We start from the raw sequence: 15828 nt of genomic DNA, 5'->3' as shown, positions 1-15828 counted from the left end.
ACTATAAATGATATAAATACAATTATTAATTCCCTTTGAGCTTAAAGGAGAACTCCGGTCAATTTTAACATTGAGCTCATTTTTTGTACATTTGGAGTGCTGTCAATACAGAGAACAACGGCAAAAATCAGTGTTGCCTACACCGAGTTATTCTATTTTTAAAATATGCACCCTGTTGACTTCAATGGGGCAAGTACTAAACCTGCTTTTAGCCTCTTAACATCCTTGATGTGTCATTACAAGTGCACAGAAAATGTGAGTGATTCCTTCTGAGTGAATCTGACTGCAGTAGATGTGAAAGATATGTATAAAAATAATGTTATTTCAGCCAGCGCACATACCTGTATTTTCTTCCTGTTTTCGGTTGAAGTCCAAAGTAATCGATTGCCGAGTTCACGCGCGTGATCATAGGTAACTAAACCTATGCGCGTGAGCTCGGCAATCGACTACTTTGGACTTCAACCGAAAACAGGATGTAAACAGGTATTTGCGCTGGCTGAAATAACATTATTTTTATACATATCTTTCACATCTACTGCAGTCAGATTCACTCGTGTTCACTCAGAAGGAATCACTCACATTTTCTGTGCACTTGTAATGACACATCAAGGATGTTAAGAGGCTAAAAGCAGGTTTAGTACTTGCCCCATTGAAGTCAACAGGGTGCAAATTTTAAAAATAGAATAACTCGGTGTAGGCAACACCGATTTTTGTTGTTGTTCTCTGTATTGACAGCACTCCAAATGTACAAAAAAATGAGCTCAATGTTAAAATTGACCGGAGTTCTCCTTTAAGTTATATAAAGTTATAGAAATTCCAGATAAGAAAGTTGTTCATATCATTGTTTGTCTGCAGCTTGCAGTAATTAAGATGTTTCCAAGTTTGTTTGCACTCACATATAGTCTGAAGTTCTTCACCTCGGAGTCTTTCCCAGTGTTGAACGTTTATCAGATCTGTTTGATTGATTTTGTTCTATTAGATTGACAGCCATTTATGTCTTCAAACTCATTTTGATACTGTCTCAAAAGTGTTAGGGGATTACAGGTTAAGGACCCAGAACCAGACATGATGAAAGAAGACCAGGAGTCATGAGGTTCAATCCAATAGAGAAAAATTTGCTGAAGAATAGTTTGCAGTTACATCGGTAGAGCCTGCGTCAGGGTCTCATGAGGAGGTCGCAGGCCAGACTCTACCTTACACAAAATCTCACACCAGTTATACCCTTTCCAAGGGCATGAATTACATCATTGCTTACAGGTTAGCTACTTCTGATTGGCGAAGAGTCCATAAAATCAAAAACACATCTTCACACATGGATAGATATGAGAGTAAACCACCATTAGTAAAGATTGTTGTCGTCTGATTCCTATAGTCCTGGGGATGACCTCGGAGGTCGTGTCACATAGAGTTTGACCCCTGGAACCCTAACTAGTCAGCTAGAACAAATATATAGTCTACACATGGTGAGGGTCTTCTCCGAACCCGAATTCTTCTTGTAGCTGTTTTCCACTACAAAGAGCCTGTTCTCTCAAGGCCCTCTTTCAGGTCAACAAAGATTAGTCACAAACATCAGAGTGCACCTAGAAAGAAGCTGGTTAAACACTCACAGCAACATGTGGTTAATAGTATATATGAATCATTCATGGAATATAAAAAATTATTATATAAATGCTTCTTCTTGATTAGTAATTTTAATTGGAATAATGTAAGCACTCAGAAGGATATATATATATATATATATACTGAAGAGACAAGGGATTCTGACCCCAAGGGTTCTTGGTTGCTCAAGCCGTAACAAGGATCGAATTCGTGACCCCAAGGCCAGTGTTTTAACCACTGAGCCTCAACTGTTTATTTCCTGTCCTATCTGTATCTGTAAGGGGTGTGTCAATCTTTTTTATGAGTTTGTGTTATTTACATTTGACTATCAACCCAGTACTATATGGTAGGTCTAGTGTGCCAAAAGGTCACTAATAGTAATTCACTAGTTTCTTTGCTTAGTTGCAGCCAGTATTGTTTGTTTTGTTTGATTGGTCAAGACATTGACACTGGTGTGAGCACAAATATAGTTATCGTTGGCTATCTTTATAGTTATCCCTCATGCATTTTAGAAGATTTCTTGCATTCTGCAGAGATCTTAGGCCCTGTTTACACCTAAGATGCTTTTTTTGTTGCAAGTGGACGATGCTAAATACAGGTGTAAATGGGGTCTTAAACGTTATGAGCTTCTCCACTTTTGACCACTTTCAGAGGTAGTCGAGAACTCATAAAACCGGATTGCTTTTGTAGTGTAGATGCTCATGTGGTTGAATGTGTTTGAACAGCTACCAAAGACCAGCAACACACCAGTGTGTATTGTGAAAGTGCAACAAAACGAACTGTCAAACTCCACTATGTTGTGCCAAACCACACGGATTATGTTCAGAATCAGCATCATCATTCTTATCCTTTCCATTCGCTTCATAGCTTCATTTTATAAATCGTATTTGTGTGCTGCACTAAGTGCTCCCGTGAAAGGGATGTAGAGTGAGATGAAATCATAGGGGAGACAGGAGACACATTTAAAATGTATGTTAATGGAATGCGTCTCGGCTGACCACTTGTGATTGGATCACTGAAAACATCTTAAAGTGAAAGCATGAAATCAAAATGGACAATTCTGTTTTTTTTTTATAGAATAATGCAGAATTTATTTGATTGATTTATCCATGCATATCATTTTTTTCATCCATGTGCCCTCTTAATCTTTAATCAAAATAACTTCCTCTCTCGTTCGCAGCAACATCTCTTCTTTTGTCTGATAATTTGTTTACTGGCAGGAGGGCGGTACAAGTCACTCACATGAGATCACAGCAATAGCAACGACAATAATTTAATCAATTCCCAATGGACAAAAGGTCCCACCCTGAATTGTGACTTATTCATGAAGCCATTTCTCTCGGAAATACTTCACAATAGGGAAAAAAGACATTAAAAACTGCTGTGGAACAAAGTCACTTTGTTATTCTAATTGAATGGACCATTTGGTTCACACCTTTACAGACGCATTCAGATAAAGCTGATTGCGTCTGAGGCAGTCACAATAATCTGATTAAAGACAACTCAAAATACACATAATCTTTAAGACATGGGTCCACATCACTGGTTTGACTCTCCTGTATGATTGTATCTTTAGCATATTTTGCTTTTTTCTGAGTCATTGTTAGGAAATTCTTTTCTTTTTTTGATTGCTTAAATGTACCTTTCATGTATCATTCAGGACACACACACTCATAGATTAAAGATTACACAGTCAAAAAAAAGATGTTTACTAGTAACATTAACAGAGAAAATAAATAGGGTCAGTGTTGATGTCAAGCTGACTTTAAAATGAAGTTAAATTGATTTGCTATGCAATTTTCTTTTCTTTATATAATCACCCAGCCGTGGTGATAGAGAAAATTCATACACTCTTAAAAATAAAGTAATTTATTGACATCTATGGTTCTGTGAAGAACCTTTAATGTCAAAATGTTTTTGACATTCAGTGTGATGGAAAAAAATTGTTCTTTTAAGAACTGTTAACTGAAATGTTCTTTTGGGAACCCAAAATGTGTCTTTTGTGACATCACTGTGAAATCCCTTTTTAGAAACAGAGTGTGTATACACTAAAATTCAAAACTTTGGGGTCAGTAGGATTTTTTTAAATGTTTAAAGTCTATTATGCTCACCAGGGCTACATTTATTCAATCACATTAACATTGTGAAATACTATAATTTAAAATAACTGTTTTCTATGAAATGTATTCCTCAAATGGCATAGCTGAATTTTCAGCATCATAACCAGTCTTAAGTGTCACATGATCCTTCAGAAATCATTCTAATATGCTGCTTTGTTGCTCGACAAAACATTTCCTATTATCATCAATGTTGAAAACAGTTGTGCAGCTTAATATTTCGTTATACATCATTATGCCATCTGACCAGATTGGGAAAGGGCCACATGAATAAAGTAGGTTGAGATATGAGCAATCTAAAATAGGTGTCTAGGACACCTGATAAAATATCATAAATCAGATTTTCTAGGACATTGCCACTACACTAACTAGTGATTTATTTTACTGGTTGCAACCAATTGTGTCTGTTTTGTTTGATGAGTCAAGACATTTCCCTGCAGCTTTAGGAAATGCTACATTTGACCTCTCAGGATGGATGAGGAACAGATTATTATCAGTGATGCTTCTCAACCTTCGTTTTTTTCTGATCCTGAGCAGGTTTGAGTTTACAGACTATAGCAACTCTAGGCTGAGCTTTGAAGAACCTAACAGATAAGAACAGGCTCCTGCTTGGTTCTTTTTTATTGTATCTGTAAAGTAACTTTGATAACTACTCAAAAGTGTCCTTCAGATGTCTTTCAGGCCCCAGCGAGGATCGAACTCGCGACCCCTGGTTTACAAGACCAGTGCTCTAACCACTGAGCTATGGAGCCAAACCTGTTCTGGTACTGTCCTCATTACCATTTGAAAAGTACACAAGAACACCTTCTTGTGGGTAATGACACAGGTAATGACACTGTGTGTGCGTTTGTAAGGGGTGTGTCTATTAGCATTGCATTATTATTCCCAAACTAGGTGCAGACACTTTTTCCTTCTTCTTGCTCTCTGCTACAAGTAGTTGTAGTTGTTAGACTTAAGTTTCTTTATTCCAACATTGTAGTCAATTATTAAATTACTATCATTTATTCATTATTGATTATACATTTTGTTAAACTTTTATTCTTCATTTAAAGAAATGAAATGATTTCCATCACACTGCTTTGTCTGTCAGGACACGCAACACAAGTTACGTGTCATTCTGAGCAATCTATTCACTGTTTGTTTAGGAATAATAATGCAATGCTAATAGACACACCCCTTACAAACACCTTTCAAATGGTAATGAGGACAGTACCAGAACAGGTCTGGCTCCATAGCTCAGTGGTTAGAGCACTGGTCTTGTAAACCAGGGGTCGCGAGTTCGATCCTCGCTGGGGCCTGAAAGACATCTGAAGGACACTTTTGAGTAGTTATCAAAGTTACTTTACAGATACAATAAAAAAGAACCAAGCAGGAGCCTGTTCTTCGTACATGGATTGCTTAGTTATCTGTTAGGTTCTTCAAAGCTCATCCTAGAGTTGCTATAGTCTGTAAACTCAAACCTGCTCAGGATCAGAAAAAAACGAAGGTTGAGAAGCATCACTGATAATAATCTGTTCCTCATCCATCCTGAGAGGTCAAATGTAGCATTTCCTAAAGCTGCAGGGAAATGTCTTGACTCATCAAACAAAACAGACACAAATGGTTGCAACCAGTAAAATAAATCACTAGTTAGTGTAGTGGCAATGTCCTAGAAAATCTGATTTATGATATTTTATCAGGTGTCCTAGACACCTATTTTAGATTGCTCATATCTCAACCTACTTTATTTATGTGGCCCTTTCCCAATCTGGTCAGATGGCATAATGATGTAAAACGAAATATTAAGCTGCACAATGTCGTGGAAATTTCTTTATCCTAAGACTTTAGCAAATAAGAGACACAGCGATACTTCTCAAATGTGAATAAGCAATGCTTTATTTCTTGCAAGAAAGGCGTACTACACACAGACAATGTCTAGCATGAGAAGGCAAAGTGTCCTTCTCTTTTCAAAGTTAATATAGTACTTTCTTCAGCTATTCAGCCCTATATGTGACCCTGGATTACAAAACTAGTCTTATGTTGCACGGGTATATTTGTGGCAATAGCCAACAAAACATTGTATGGGTCAAAATGATAGATTTTTCTTTTATGCCAAAAATCATTAGGATATTAAGTAAAGATCATGTTCCATGAAGATATTTTGTAAATTTCCCACCTTAAATATATAAAACATTTATTTTTGTGAATGGATGCAGCACTATCGCCAATAGAAATGAACAACTTTAAAGGCGATTTTCTCAATATTTCTATTTTTCTGTACCCTCAGATTCCAGATTTTCAAATAGTTGTATCTCGGCCAAATATTTTCCTATCCTAACAAACCACACAATGGAAAGATTATGTATTCAGCTTTCAGATGATGTATAAATCTCAATTAAAAAAAAATACACATAAGACTGGTTTTGTGGTCTAGGGTCACATATGGCATGTTCAATTCTGCTGATCCTGCTCTTATGCGTGCAAAGAAAAAAAAAACATAGAGTCTGATATGAAAAACAAGTTTGATAAGAAAAACATAGAGTAATTATTCATTAGAACACAGCACACTTCCTTTCCTTTATGTGGGAACGCAGCCCAATAGGGACAAGATATCCCACCATATTTCACTCAAGCCTACGTGCGTTATGCAGCTTATATCCATCAATGCATTCAAGATAAGTAAGAATACAATTTTCATTACAACAACTGTTTTCAACATTGATGATAATAGGAAATGAATTGTTGAGCAACAAGGCAGCATATTAGAGGAACATTAGTTTTAATCAGGGGGACATGACACAGTACAGGATATTATCTAAACAGTTGAAGAGGGAACTTAAGCTTGCCAAGCGCGTATATAAAGACAAAGTAGAAGACTTGCTGCGTACTGGAAATTCACGTCCTGCATGGGAGGGCGTGAAAACCATAATGAGGTTGCAGCCCAAAAATCTTTCCATTATTCAGAATGGAAAAAACGATTTGGACTTTTCTAATGAATTGAATGTTTTTTATAATCGGTTTAATACCCATGATTTTAGTGAGGAGATGTCTGTTTTTAAAAATGTGGACTTAAATCCTGAGAATATTATTGTGCCCATTGATAAATTCATGGTCTTGAAACTCTTTCGTGGTGTAAAAGAAAGGAAGAGTCCAGGTCCTGATGGGATCGGGGGTCGTGTTCTAAAGAACTGTGCTGTACAGCTGGCAGACATCTTCTGCTTTATTTTTCAGTTGTCACTACAGCTGCATAGGGTCCCTTCTCTTTGGAAGGACTCAATAATTGTTCCTGTGCCTAAGATTCAAACACCTAAGACCCTCAATGACTATAGACCAGTGGCACTTACATCTCTTGTCATGAAAGCTTTTGAAAGGCTAGTGAAGGATGCACTTTTGGACACTGTACAGGATAAGTTAGATTCTCTTCAGTTCGCCTATAGGTCGGGCAGAGGTGTGGACGACGCAATAGGGACACTTTTAAACATGGTTTTTAAACATCTTGAGGGGGCCAAGTCCCTTGCCCGTCTACTATTTATTGACTTCTCCTCTGCTTTTAACTGTATTCAGCCACATGTTTTAGCAGAAAGGTTGAAAAACACGTACAACATTGATAATGGACTGATCTGCTGGCTAATGGATTTTTTAACAGTTAGGTCGCAAAGGGTGAGAGTGAACAGCGTCTTATCGGATGCACTTTTTTCTTCTACTAGGTCCCCCCAGGGCTGTGTCCTCTCTCCTCTCTTGTTTGTTTTATATACAAATGAATGCCAAAGCAATCATGAACGGCGCCATATTATTAAATTTGCGGATGATTCTGTCATTGTGTCCCTCCTCAGTAGTGATGATCCCGAACACGGTCCTGTAGTGAATGATTTTATGGATTGGTGTAAATCCTCCTTTTTAAACATTAATGTGGAAAAAACTAAAGAGATGTGTATCGACTTTAATAGAAATCCCACTGTCATTTCCCCTGTTGTGATGGACAACCAGCCGTATGCACTTTCTTCGTAAGCTTCGTAGTTTTAATGTTGACACTGTTTTTATGGAAATGTTTTATTCTTGTTTCATTGAATCAGTTCTCACTTTTTTTTTTTATCTGTTGGTACGGGTCACTTTCTATTAAACAGAAAAATCGCATGCAAGGTATTGTAAAGGTATGCAGTAAAATTGTTGGCACACCCTTAAATGACCTACATGACCTGTATAAGGTCAGATCTTTGAAGAAGGCGAGAGCCATCCTGGTTGACCATAGTCATCCCTTGTGGGATGAATTTATGCTGCTGCCATCCGGGCGCAGATATAGTCTGCCGCAATGCAGAACAAACAGATTTAAAAGGTCATATATCCCGACTGTTATCACCATTGTTAACAGTACCCTGTAAATTTGTATTTAAATTATGTTCTTTTGTGGTTGTGTTTATTGTTGTTGTTTGATTGATTAATATATTTGTTACTGCTGCCTGTAATCAAAATTGCCCCTCGGGGATAATAAAGTTTACCTTACCTTACCTTACCTTACCTTATTAGAATGATTTCTGAAGGATCATGTTAAGACTGGTTATGATGCTGAAAATTCAGCTATGCCATTTAAGGAATACATTTCATTTTAAAATATATTAAAATAGAAAACAGTTATTTTAAATTATAGTATTTCACAACGGTAATGTTTTTGCTGATTGAATAAATTTAGCCTTGGTGAGCATAATAGACTTTATTTAAAAAATCCTACTGACCCCAAAGTTTTGATTTTTAGTGTATACACACTCTGTTTCTAAAGAGGGTTTCACAGTGATGTCACAGAAGACACATTTTTCACACATTCTTAAAAGAAAATTCTTAGTCTAAAGAACATTTTAATAATCAAATTAACCCTTTTTCAACTATACAGAACATTTTGACATTAAAGGTTCTTCACGGAACCATATATGCCAATAAATAACTTTATTTTTCAACTAGTATTTTTAATATAATACATAAATATAAATAATTTCACATACTCTAATATATGACTACAAACCGAATAGTGCACGGTAGGCCGACAGTGAGCTAAAACGTTAAAAACTAGGTTGTAGTTTCAACATGTTATACATTCAATGATGAGGGGTACATTTGAACTCAAATCAAAGCAAAGCCTATTAATTGTATTTAATTATATTAATCTGTAATCAATTAATATGTCCTTCACATTCATTAAACAGATTTATAAACCATAATCTATGTTTGACACCACCAACTTTGAAACTATCAACAAAAAGGCTGCATTTACCACTATTAAAGTATAAGCTAAGCTATATAAAATATCTTGAAAGGCACTTTTAAAAACACTACTGCTTGAGTATTGTGTTAGAGGAAACGTTTGTGTAATGAAATCCCTGCCAGGCTTTGATTTATACAACCTCTAAACATCATATGTAGAATAGGCTATAGGGCTATTGGTTATGACGGAATAAGGTAGGCCTAATAAGAAGAAGAAGTGAGGAAAGTGCCCACAAAACAATGAAAATTAATATACGAATAGAAGTGATTTAGGCAAATTACTCTTCATTACCAGAACATTATTTGCCTTGAATAAAATATGTTTGCTAAGTACGACAATCGACTAATTAATCATTCATATTTATCGTTCATAGCCTATGACTTTTAATTTGAAGTTACATCTGCTACTCTCTCTCTCTCTCTCTCTCTCTCTCACTCACTCTCTCTCTCTCTCTCTCTCTCTCTCTCTCTCTCTCTCTGCACTTACTCTGAAAATGTGCCAAACACCATGACAGGATAACAGCAAGTTGGTGAGTGAAGAGCTATTTGTAATTTTTTTTAAACTATTTACAAGTTTGTGTGTTTTTTACATATTTTACTACACAAGAGAAATGTTCACTTAATTTAAGAATGGTATGTCTAGTAAATATTCAGAATCTATGTGATAGGCCTATTTCAAAACACAAAAACAAAAATAGTACACTGTTGATTTTGTCATTCAAAGCTGTACATGATTATGTGATGTACAAGTATTACAGGATTTCAAAATTATTACTAGAAAAGTTCAAAGTTTAGCAAAAAAAAAAAAGTTTATTAGATTTAATTTTGTAACTTTTGTAATAAAATGGACTGGAAATAAGCTGTTCTAAAATGTACAAGAGCAGATGGAAGCGGTCGATGGCAGATAAAATTTCCTCAAAATGCTTCAGTGAAAAACTATTTTTTTTTTTCTTTCTTTGGACATGTCTCTATAGTCTTAGACATGCCCACAGTTTCGATTTCCACACAAATCATATAATACCAACCGTTTTACTCTTGATAAAAGCAACGCTACTCTTTATTTGAATGTAAAGCTAAAGTTAAGTTTTGGCTGAGATCAATTTATTTAAATATTTTCACTGAATGTTACTTTGTTACATTGTCAAAATGTGTTAATTGTAACTTGGCTTTGAGACACAAGGCAAACACATTTGTCAAAATAGGACAATAGCGCTATCTTCTGATCTGAGTTTTGTTCTATTTTGATAACTTTTTTTTAATTTGGTTGCTATAAAAGAGTTGTCTTTTTTCATACATTTGTTGAAAATATCTATAAATTGGAGAATGCTAACACAATAAAATATGTAACATTTCTATTCATACAGTGCAACAAGCCATCACAGTCCAATTTCAGAAGTGATTTTCATCTCATTAACAGCTTTTCTCAACCTGAAAGAATGCTTCGCGAAAATGAGAGAAGATGTGAGGAAATATACTTTAAGGGGAGGCACCTGAAGCTTGAAGAGCTTAAACGGAATGATTTGCTCAGACAGAATGTTTACCTCTATAAATCGATTCGACCACAACCTGAGAAGGTGGAGATTGAAGTGTCATACCTTCGGCATAACACTAACCTCCAAGGATACCATGGCATCCGGGATTCCGAAGGGTTTAAAAAGCCGTCACGAAGCGACTCACCAACACGCGATCTGGTATGGTGGAGCCCAGACATTTCAAGACATGATATTACTATCGCTGAGGAGCAATACTTGTATAGGCAAGAAATTGACGATGATGTGAAACCTTTCCTGCACAAGTTTACCTCTTCCCCAGCCTTCCTGTCATCCTCTCGCATGGGGAACTTCCGTTTCAGCATGCCAATCAATGAGTTGTTAAAAAGCTACAAACAACAGTTCTGTGCAGGCCAGAAGCCCAACATTCGCGTTTTTGAGACTGTGGTCTATAAGCAGGAAGTGATGTATTCTATTGTGATCCATGGACCTCATGCACAAGACCTGTTCTCTGAGTATCCCCTGCTTCAGAATACCCAAGATGCGGTGTGTGAGTTCCGTAAAGACACCATTAAATGGCGTCCACAGGCAATGAGTAAAACACATCGTTTCTATCTGTCTCGTAACAATCAAGCTATTCGGATACCTGTAAGAAACAGACCAAATTACATGTGGGATAACATCGGAGTGGCATTCCATGTCCCACATGGACAAATCTTCAGCTTCAGCGAGGCAATTCTGATCGAGAGTCTCAGACTCTGTGAGGGCGCTGAGCCAAAACTTAACTCAGGAGAGTTTGTGAAGTGTGAATTTGACCCCATCAGGCCTTAGAGTAAATATGACAAATGATCCATTACCTGCAGTCATCTCATAAGTATTAAAAGTCCAATTTGAGCAGAAGGTTTTTGTAATCACCAATAAGTATGAAAGTTATGTGGAGGAAATATGTATTTTAACTGCTGTTTTACTATTTTGAGAACATGTCACTATGTATCTGTCCATGTTGTTTTAATAAAGCACTGATGCTAAGGAAATGGATTGTGGCCTCTTTTTTTGTACATTAATGGTTGCTTTTTGATAGGAAGGGAGAGGCAGAAATGATGGTTCTTTATCAGTTTTGCTTCGCTCCCTGTGAATTCCTCTCTGTTTAGATCACACAGCTTACAAAAACACAATCATATAGTTGACATTGAGATGTTTCTGCATAAAGAAACCAGAACACACTGCACTTTGATATGACTATGAAGGTTTGGCTAACCTTGAACATTTGCTATATATGTACATGTATGATTTACTTTTTGATTTACGTACTTTTATTCTTTTTTTAAATTACATTTGTTATGCTGATTAGCTTATTCTTTTAGACTGCATTATGCAAATACAGTATCACTCTTAGTTCATTTTCACATGCGATGCTTATGAAGATAAGTCTGTGTTCTTTACTGAATATGTTTTAGTCTTTCACTTTCTTTTCACCAGAGAAATTTAATTTTATTTCCGTTTACAGATGAAATTTTTTTTTTAATCAACTGTTGGAATTCCCCACATGTGATGTGCAGACATGAGTGTGCACGGTACTTCCGGATATCATTGCATTAGAATTATTAACGACTCGCATACATAGAGCTAGAACAAGAACAAGACACACAGTCGAGTGCTGCCTTTGAGACTGTAAGATAATTTGTTTCCTCACTTTAATATGTAAATATATATATATATATATATATATATATATATATTTTTTTTTTTTTTTTTTTTTTTTTGGGCCTTTTAATCAAATAATGCATACGGAGCCTAGGCTACATGGTTTATGTTCTTACCAGATATCTTGGTTAATACCTTTTGAACTTTCCTTGTATATGCTGATTCTGTAAGCGACATTCATTTTCAATTTAATCTTCGTCATTGTTTGAACATCTTTACTCTCATGCACTTGGAGTTCTGCCATTGTTTGGTATCACTTGATGTATTGGCTGCAAGATATCCTGTATCTTTGTAACTGATTACAGTTACAAAACTGATTTTGCTACTTTAAATGCCTATTCATTTTTATATTAATCCCTTTATCAACTGCTTTTATTGTTAGTTTTCTGCTTATACTTGATCACATGTAAGTTCACTCTTGTTCAGCTCTAATAAAGGTAATCTCACCTTTATGTTAAAATATACAGTGTTGGTCAGAATTAATGGCACCCCTGGTAAATATGATCAGAAATGGCTGTAAAAAACCTCTACAGTTTTATGGCCAGCGTGTTTTGGAGAAAAGCATTTATTTTATAATGTGATTTACCCCCCACTTTCAATTATTTTACTTCAATGAAAGGTTAGATTTTTTGCGATTTTTTAAATTAAAGATCAAAAGGATAAACAATGCCGATTTATTATTTACAGCCATTTTTTATCATATTTACCAGGGGTGCCATTAATTCTGACCACCATGTTGCCCTGACATTCTTGTGGGTGCCCATAAGGAAAACAGCTTATAATTCATACTAAGTGATGTTTTTTGAAAATGTAAAAATGCAGAAAGTTTTCTGTGATGGATAGGTTTAGGTTTATGGGCAGGGTTAGTGTAAGGGGATAGAAGATAGCCTACAGTTCTCTCTGTGTGTGTGTGTGTGTGTGTGTGTGTGTGTGTGTGTGTGTGTGTGTGTGTGTTTGTTTCTGAGGAGATTCTCGCCTTAAAAAAAACACCCATGCTTTCGGCGTTTCTCTCGTAGCAGAAGCGGAGAAGTGCGGTCTGAAAACAGCGTCCTCTGGTAGCAGGTAATATCGTTGTTTTTGCGTAAAAAATATTTAATATATGTATAATGTAATTTAAAATTCATGCACGGGTTTAAACCTATTGTTTAAACGAGAAAACGAGCGTTTTCTCAGAATCCCAATTTGGCCGTTATTTTTAATCTTGCGCAAGTCAAATCGAATCGAAACTTAAAATGTTCGCTAGTCATAAACATCTCTCAAAGGTGTATTTAGGGTATTATTTGAAAAATTATTCACTTATTGTTGATAATGAGAGATGCGGGCAGTTGTGAAACTAATAATTGCGTTTCCTTTTTTAAATGACTTTAATGAACTCGATTTGTCTTTGTCATGAGGAAACTAGAGTTGGTGGCGCGCAGACGTTCATTTTAAAACTTTCGTTTGGTTAAATATAAATCAGGGAAATATTGCAGTAGAAAACCGTTGATTGCACCCCTCATTGATGACAATTGTATTATTTCATCGTTTTGAATGTAGTAGGCTAAATAAATTACTTTTAAAAACATCTGTTAAACAAGGAAAACAGACCCGACTAAACCTACCAAATCTAAGTTTTTGACTATGGATTACATATTTTGTTTTAGCTGAAAAGCCAAACTCCTATCACAAGTTAGCAAAAGAAAAACACTGAATGACCTTGTTAAACAGATGATGCTAACCCTACACTATCTGTTCCCCTGTTTCAGAAAGAAAATGAAGCGCACAAATAACCGTGGTGTTACAGAGACATACTTTGAGGGACAACATTTAAGTCTGTCAGACCTAAAAAAAGAAAAGCCTAATATACAGAATGGGTATCTGTATAAAAACAACATTCCTGCTTATCCTAAATCTGTGGAGTTCCATGTCGAAAAAGTGTCTCATGTCACTGGAGAAGAAGGTCTTAGGGGTATTATTTTCAACTCAGGATTCAGACAGCCGTCAGAGCTGGTGGCTAGTGATCAACATCATTTCCTCTGGTGGGATTTATCAGTCACATCTGATGACAGATCCTCGGCTGAAGAGCGTTTCCTTACATCCTTGTTCCCTCATCCCAGTGCTGCCCAAATTTGCAACCTGTCACCCATCCTTGAGCACTTCACCACCTCAAAGGCCTTCCAGAAAGAATCTTCATATGGAAACTTTCGCTTCACCTTTTCATTTAGGCAGCTTCTCTGGCACTATGGCAAGCAATTCTGTGGTGGCCAAAGTCCAGTTCTGCGTGTTTTTGAGACTGTGCTCTACCGGCGAGAGATTCTATATAAGATCCTTGTGCACCCTCATGACATACATCTTTATGACCATTATCCTCGACTTCCTGGTCAGGAAGACGGTGTGTGTGGATACCATGATGGTGCCCTGTGGTGGCGCTGTCAAGCTCCCTCTGAAACCTACAAGCTGAAGCTTGAGGTAAACAAGTTGAATTGTAGTGTTCGTGTGAACACCCACAGAGAAGAATACTATGTGTGGGATCATGTGTGTGTAGCTTTCCACATGGAGCCAGGGTGGGTGTTGCATGTGGACCGGAACAAGCTGTTAAAAAGTGTGAATGCATGTGAAATTTCTCAACCCTGTCTTCTGAGAGCTCCGGAGACTCCACTGAGTTTAAACGAGGCTGAGCATGTATTAGCTAATCTTAAGGCCAGTATGGTCTAAGATGGTGCTTGAAGCTAAACTCACTGCAGTAGTAAATAAAGTCACTCATCTTAGTTCGATTGAAATTCTTAAAGTGCACAATTGTAAGAAATGTTTGTGAACCCTGTTGTGTTGTATTTCTGTTGCATTAATGGCTCCTATCAGGTAGCATTATACTTTGCTGTGAAATTAAAAGGTTTTTAACTAACAAATATCTTTAGTGGCATCTTTTTAAAGGACTGATATCTTTTATAACTGCTGGGAACTTTAATTGTTGGTCACAATCTTAATCAAACATTTTCTGTTACTGCTAATTAAACACTTCAGCAGTTATAGGAGGATTTACTTCCTTCTTGCTTATAGATTTCCTCTTGTTTGAAGATTTGAGAAATTAAACTTTGCACTAATCTTTGACTTTAAATGAAAAGATTGTCAAATTCATGCAGAAACCCAGATAATGATACACAAGAATCACTTTAACACTTTAAGTGTCTCACATAGTTAATATTTACATTCTTTTTCTTCATTCTTATTTACAAACCTTTTCTAATTTCCACCAGCACACAACTAAACTGCTAAATACAGATTTGATGGATTGTTTAAATTAGATTTACAGTTTAATTTTTTTTTAATTAGGTCTGGCAACACTTTTATGACGGTCTTTAATTTACTTTATTTCACCAACGTATTAACATTACTTCAAAAACTTAAATGTAAACAGTGTGTTGATGCTAAAGTTTTCCAGTGCATTATAAATTTAATGTTGGGGTGTACTTTTTGATTTTACGGCTTCAATAAAATAGAACCGTAGTCAGGACCTTGTGCTATATTTAACTAAACAAGACTGTAAAGGACAATACAATGTGTAAAATATCTTAAAGTTGCAGGTCTAATTATCTACTGTTCAAAACCGAATTAGCTTTTCCCAGTCTGGTTCCGTGTGTAATACCAGGAGCTAAAATTAAATTATTATCACTACTTTCCAAGCCCCCAGCTGTTGATCAGTGATCTAC

The 15828-nt window shown here is 36.2% G+C and overlaps 1 protein-coding gene across 1 annotated transcript; it reads left to right on the top strand.

Moving 5' to 3' along the window:
• Positions 1-12027: 12027 nt before the first annotated feature.
• LOC308704575 (uncharacterized protein) lies at positions 12028-15233 on the top strand. The gene is made up of 2 exons (XM_081388995.1): positions 12028-12109; positions 13888-15233. The coding sequence occupies exon 2, from the start codon at positions 13895-13897 to the stop codon at positions 14834-14836; it is 942 nt and encodes a 313-aa protein (XP_081245121.1). The 5' UTR covers positions 12028-12109; positions 13888-13894; the 3' UTR covers positions 14837-15233.
• Positions 15234-15828: the final 595 nt, after the last annotated feature.

The sequence above is a fragment of the Scardinius erythrophthalmus genome, assembly GCF_964197995.2.
Source record: "Scardinius erythrophthalmus genome assembly, chromosome: 16".
In the NCBI taxonomy this organism is placed as follows: Eukaryota; Metazoa; Chordata; class Actinopteri; order Cypriniformes; family Leuciscidae; genus Scardinius; species Scardinius erythrophthalmus.
Note: the sequence above shows the minus strand (reverse complement) of the source record. Positions and strands in the feature narration are given on the sequence as shown.